Below are 6,746 nucleotides of genomic sequence, written 5' to 3' on the forward strand. Positions count from 1 at the left end.
AACTTATGCCCTACCCTCCGCATCTACTGAACCGTATTAACTTATAATAGTTAATAAATAATTTAGATTGAATAAGCTGAATTAATCTAAATCCATGTCTTAAAAATTGTAATCATTACAATAATGATTGAATAACCTGAATTAATCTATCACTATAATGATAACTTTGGAACAAACTATGAATTTTAACCTTATCTAAATAATAATAATAATAAATAAATAAATAATAGATTCAAAATCAATTACATCACTTCATTTATTTAAATAAATAATTTTTTTACTTTGTAAATATAAATTTATTTTATTTATATAAAATCATGTAGAATTGTAAAATAAAAATAATTTACAAACTCCTAATTTATAAAATTTTAAGGTCATAAATCTAAAATTGTAAAAATTTAATTAATTTAAGACGAGATTCACTCGTCTATTTTAGTCGTAAAATTTTACAATATTAAAAGTTAAATAGAGATTTTAACCTAATTAAAATTCTAGTTTTTGTTAGTATTAAGGTATTTTTTCCGATATGATGTCCAACAACTTATTTATGAGATTTTCATATCTAGTTTTAACATAATAATATATTGGAAGGAGCCAAACATAAAATTAATCCGTAGAAAAAAATAGTATTGTCACATACCTAAAGTAATGGGTGAAAAAATGTAATGAACATGATTTAGAGAGGAGATGCATGTGCATAGGTGGGGGGAGAGCATTTAGATAACATGGTACATGTCTCATCAATTAATCTTAAACTAAATATGTGGCAATTAACTTTATTTCCAATCTTAATTTACAACTATATATAGCCATTAATTAATTACTTTATAAATTAATGGGTCACAAAACCCTATTCTTCATAACATGGTTGCACATGTTAAGGATATGGGAAAGCATGGAAACAATATGGGAATGCATCAATGCATAATTTGAAAACTTATTTAGTATCAAAGATGATTTGAAGAGAATCTAGATAGAAAAAAGGACAAAAATATTTGTTTTCTTTATACCAATGGCATCTTGTATTAAATAAGTTATTAGATTATACATACGCAACTCTTTCAAAAGTATCATGAAAAGTATAAACAAGTAAAAAATGAGAAATAATGGAAAGTAGAATCAAGAGAAGTGTTAGTACTCTACCTTCAAATGCCTAAGCTAGTTCAAATGCAACAACATTCAAACACAATCCATCAATATCCAAATCTAAATTTAAATCCAAATTCAAATAAACACAAGTATTTCAATACATCATTTATGGTTGATAAAGTGAAACTAAAATGATTATTGATAGAACAACTTATCACTTAATTTAAAAGATTGAGTATTTATTTAAAATAAACTATTTGATGAGTGTTTACTTAAAACAACTTAATTCCTTATATTTTATCTAAAAAAAGCTAAAAATATAAAGTTAAAATACTTAAAACACAAAAGAACACATGTTAGTAAAACCATAAGTTAAAATCTTTGTGTTTCGACTATTTAAAAAATGTATAAACATATCAAAGATAATTTTAACCCTTTAAAATTAAGTACGAATAGTCTGAATAGTCTTACTTTCCCAAAAATAATAATAATAACAATTTAAATATTTTTATTTAATTAATTAACCCATTAAGGTAGTTTAATTAGTAAGAGTGGTTCTAAGAGAGCAAATATTATCGGTTCACATTCTTCGTTCAAATAAATAAATAATAATAATAAAATATCTCCATTTAATTTATTTAATAATACTTATCTAATTCACAACTTAAATTTAATATTCAACATTAGTCATTTTCAATTTCATTAAACTCCCCTATATTAATTATAATAAAATCAATGAGTTACAAATAAGCAATCAATTAGTCATTCAATAAATGAAGATGATTGTAATCAATTTGCCACCATCAAATTATCCCACATATCAAATTAAGATCTCATCACATCATGACACATGAGTATATATATACAAAAAAGGGTCTTTCCGTCAATATATATATAATATATACATGCCATGTTCTTGGTAATAGTTTAGTAAAGATAAGGTCTTTACTTTCAAAATATTAGCTTTATTCATGAACCCCTTAATAAGACTAATGATGGGTAGTACTCTTTATATTTTATTATAATTATATTGGTACTTAATATATATTAACATTATTTATGTATTAGATTTACATAATTAGTTAAAGTATTAATGCCGGCGTCATTTAAGATAACCCGGCCTCATTTAGGTATTGTGTTTGAGTCCGTCAGACGATAAGTTTTTTCCTGAGGTTCTGTGTTTGAGTCTGTGAGCCGATAAGTTCTGTTTACCTACTTAATTGATTAAGTGTATTTGCAAACTATTTGTCTAACCCGAAGGATTAATCGCACTCCAAATGAGAAACAGAAGATAGCGTTAACTCAATAGATATTTATTTGTACCTATATTAAGCTATAATATTTTGAAGTTAGCAATATATTTACATTACAAATATAAACATTAAAATATGCAATACATATTTAGTTGAAAAAAGTTTGATAAATCTATGATGGACCTTTTAAAAGTTATATTTTATTATAATCACATCCAAATAAAAAATCCCTGCAATTTTATTTTATTTAGTTTGGAAAATATAATTAAACTTTTTTAGTATTAAAAGTTGTCATCAAGTGCTATTTTATATTAGGTTTTCTTTGTCAAATATGCTATTTTAATTGTTTTGTTACATTTTTTTCATACCAAAAAGATTTTGAATTTTAAAAAAAATATAAACTAAACTAATCTAATATAAAAGTAAAAAAGTACTAAAGAACAAGCATGCTATCATTGAAAGTTATGGAAAATTGATTAGGAAACAAAACCAATTTTGGTTTTTTTTTTTTCTTTCCCATGGCCTATAGTATCTAATAGTAATGATGGATAGATAGAAACCTAATTATAAGGGCATACCAAAATGGGTAATGATTACTACCCACAAAGAAAGAAGTTGCTAATCATTGTTTATCCAACCACATCTTTCCACATGATATTCCATCCTTTAACCTTATCATTTCCCATTACCTTTCCCTTCTTTACCTAATTAATTTATTTAAAATTAATTATTTTCTATTTTTACAAACATATTAATTATTGAGCTTATTTGAAATTTAAGTTTTTCTTCTCATAAATTTTAATTTATTTTTTTAAGCTCAATCCAAATGATTTTTTTTAGATTTGTGATGAAGTTGTGCATTGCCAATCATGATCACAAATTTTGAGAAACTATAGAATTAAATTAGATTTTATCAATTGAAACTCATTATACTAGTTTAAGTAAAAAAAAGTCTTGCTAAATAAATTAACTAACTTAAAGTGGAGGGTCGTTATTATTGTGATCGTGCTGGTTTTCTTTCGAGAATAAATTCTGGTTTAAAAATAAATTCCAGGTGATTCGTCTAAAATGGCTAAGAGAATGCAAGTAAACTTAAATAAAACCATAAACTCACCAATTCTTAACTACTTTAGGATAAGCCAATAGTTTTCCTTTATTGGAAAACATGACCTACATGGTTTGAAAGGAAGTGTTAAAGCCAATTTTAAAGATTTTTTTATAAAAAAAAAATTGTGAAGCCAATTAACACTTGCAAAGAGAGAATCATTGCTTGTCACAGTCACACACAACTGATTGGCATGGCATGCGATCATGCAATCAAACATTCCCCAGTTTGAAGTTATGACACTATCATTGCTTCTTATTTTATTATAGACAAATTTGTGGACTTAATTTGAAATCTTTCACCCTTTAACCTTATATCAATCAAATATAAGTACCTAATAAAAAGAAGATGAAACACAACTTTATAAAAACACATTATATATTATTAATTTCTACCAATTATTTATAAACACAACTGAATATAGATAAACATGTCATACATTTACTCAAAACCATGATATGTTTTGAATCATTATAAAGGGATTATAAAATTACAAAAAAGTATTTCAAGATAAGCTCATTATTGACTGGGAGAACTGTTTGGCCCACAACTATGATCTTGATCTTATCAGGGCATCCTTCCCAGTGCCAAGAAGAAGAGCCATCTAGAATGTGCACTCATTACACGATTTAAACATCAAATTTGCGAGCCTATTTCAACGACAACGGTGTTTGAAGAAACAATGTTTGGGATCGAAATGCAAGACTAAACTTTTCTAAAAGGATCTACTCGTTATTTAATGGAAGTTAAGGGCTTTTGATAAAACATTGAAGTCAAGTAGAAGGGGTCAAACAACCTTTAGAATACGAGCATATAGTGGAAATTAGTTAAGAGATCAGTAATTAATTTCGACCTTAGACAAAATTGATGATGTGGAGTCCATCCACACAGATATGTGAAATTAGTTATTTATGAGATTGTAAGGAGGACAAATAAATAAAAAGAAAATATTGTTAATTCAATACTTACAAAAATTAAAGACTTTATATTAGAGTACTAGTCAACTATATTGTGACTTATTTGCCAAGGAAATTCAGTTGTAGGTTTAACTAAGTTCATTATAGTACATTGATATCAAAAATTGAGGACATATTTTGAGCTTTTATGCATCGGAGCTCTTGTAGTTTTCAACTATTTTGTGGTCTTTGATTTATTTTTTTTGTCATTTCAGTTAACTCATGTTAACATATATGATATGACTTGATTTTGTAGAGTTTCGAATTTTTTTCTTAAGATAACTATGTTCTCTTTTCCAATTGGGAGAATTTTTGTATAGACAACATATATATATATCATGCTACTTGTTATAAACATAGAAATACCACAACAATTTTCAACATTAATTCATTATAATAGTTCTAGATTCCAATGAGCAGTAATTTACCAAAATAATTTCAGCACTGATTTTAAAAATATTTAAATATCAATGTAATAGGATATAAATATGAATATAAATATGAATCGTTTAAACATGACAAATGTAATACAAAAATACGAGTGTTAAGAGTGTCACTAAACATACCCAACATGATTAATCATTTGAGAGCGTGTCACAATGGTCACTTGAAATTTATCGTTAAGATTTAAAATGGACCTTGAAACTCTCGTCCTTTTAAATGTCACTAGTCGGTTAATTACTTCTGTCTCCCTTTAACCAACATTCAACTTTCACAATCACAAATTGGCAGGTGCCCCTCAACAATCAACCTTCACTCTTCAATATGTCCTATTAACAATTTGTTGTTTTTTTTCCATGTCCTTCAACTTGTTACCTTGTTATTATCACGGTGATGATTGCTTTATTGACAATGGAAACATTATAGAGGTATTCATAGTTCATACAAATATATGGGTCAGTCTAGTATGGGTCAATTAAGTATCTAACTAATTAGACAAGTTACCAATCGTGGTCTAGCTCCCTATTTGGGATTACCCTAATTCCCATAAACAACTGTATATTTGTAACAACTTTATGAGCCTTGAATTAATTAACAACAAACATCTTTGATCAAGTTTTCTTTTTGCATTACCCATTTTAACTTAAGTCGTTAATAGTGGAAATCGAATATGTTAAAACGAATATTGACACTGAAAATTAAACACAAATTGTTATCAATTATCCTTATAAATGATAATAATACATAATTTTGGATTAATAATATACATAATCTAAGCCACAAACAACCCCTTAATCTTATATTGAACACTTCAAGTTGAACTTGTTATGAATGAATGTAGCAAAGGAGTAGGTTTAATTATTTATGACTAAAACAGAACATAAAAAATATTTAGCTTAAACAGAGCAAAACTCCATAGACCCATATTCGAGCAGCTCCTCTATCATCTCCTCAATGTCATCATCTTCGAGTTGCTTAACTTCTTTTAGGTCTTCTCTTTCCACTCGACTACTACAACTCGCAGTATTCTCCCAAAAGTTTTCACACAATTGGCCCTCATTAGCGGACGTGTTTTTCTTGATAATGTCAAGAGATGCGATTTGGCATCTTTGTAGTTTGGCAATGAGAGCAGGTGAGAGAAATTTAGTGGTCAATGAGTGATGAGTAGACTGGTTGAAAGGGAAATTGGTCTTGGCCGTCGGACCGGAAATTAACCTTGCTGCCTCGTCGTAAGCTTGTGCGGCATCCTCGGCTGACTCGAATGTTCCTAACCATGTTCTTGTTTTTCTGGAAACAAAAAATGGTGTTAATTTGTGAGTAAGAGAAAAGAAAGAGAAGAAAGAAGTAGTAGTGTTTACAGAAGAGGGTGGCGAATCTCGGAGACCCATGAGCCCCAATGCCTTTGACGGACGCCTCTGTAACGCGGTTGGGGTCTGGCCATGAAGTGAAGTGAAGATGATTAGTAAGCTCTATCTATGTTCTTGGAAATGGCGGTGTGGGTATTTGTAGATGATGAATTCTACACGACTGGGACCCTCAAAAAGGAAACTCCTTGTGATTCTACAAAGAATGAGTTTCGGTTCTTTTTCATCAGATTTTTTAGAAAAACAAAATGTATGAAAAGGCAACAGAATAAAAATGAAATCAGGAAATTGAGACACTTAATAAAAAAAACAATAAAGCAAAATTACCCTAACATCTTTCAAGGGAGCAATATTATTATCTATCATATCCACATTTTTACCAAATCTCACCTTAAAAAAACGTAATAAGAATGAAGGTGTGAATGAACTTCATCAGTTGTCGAAAGTTTTGTTCCAACTAAATAGTATAAAACCTATCGTTTCAGTCTTTCAGACCATCCAATTTGACTACCTCGACCCAAACTTTTTAATAACTGTC

General features: G+C 28.2%; 1 protein-coding gene across 1 annotated transcript; it reads right to left on the reverse strand.

The window, feature by feature from the left end:
- Positions 1–5,605: 5,605 nt before the first annotated feature.
- Positions 5,606–6,313, reverse strand: LOC124922236 (ethylene-responsive transcription factor ERF003-like). Its single transcript, XM_047462970.1, has 2 exons — positions 6,203–6,313; positions 5,606–6,131 (listed from the first exon to the last, which is right to left on the reverse strand). Exons 1-2 carry the CDS (start codon positions 6,283–6,285, stop codon positions 5,741–5,743), a joined length of 474 nt encoding a protein of 157 aa, XP_047318926.1. The 5' UTR covers positions 6,286–6,313; the 3' UTR covers positions 5,606–5,740.
- Positions 6,314–6,746: the final 433 nt, after the last annotated feature.

This window comes from Impatiens glandulifera, chromosome 1 (genome assembly GCF_907164915.1).
Source record: "Impatiens glandulifera chromosome 1, dImpGla2.1, whole genome shotgun sequence".
NCBI classification, from domain to species: Eukaryota; Viridiplantae; Streptophyta; class Magnoliopsida; order Ericales; family Balsaminaceae; genus Impatiens; species Impatiens glandulifera.

What these genes read in the sequence shown, in the direction of transcription:
- LOC124922236 (XM_047462970.1), bottom strand. Translation starts at nt 6,285, where the DNA reads ATGGCCAGACCCCAACCGCGTTACAGAGGCGTCCGTCAAAGGCATTGG. An exon ending in GAGATTCGCCACCCTCTTCT is followed by an intron (nt 6,132 to 6,202) that starts GTAAACACTACT and finishes TTTTGTTTCCAG; the next exon opens with AAAAACAAGAACATGGTTAG.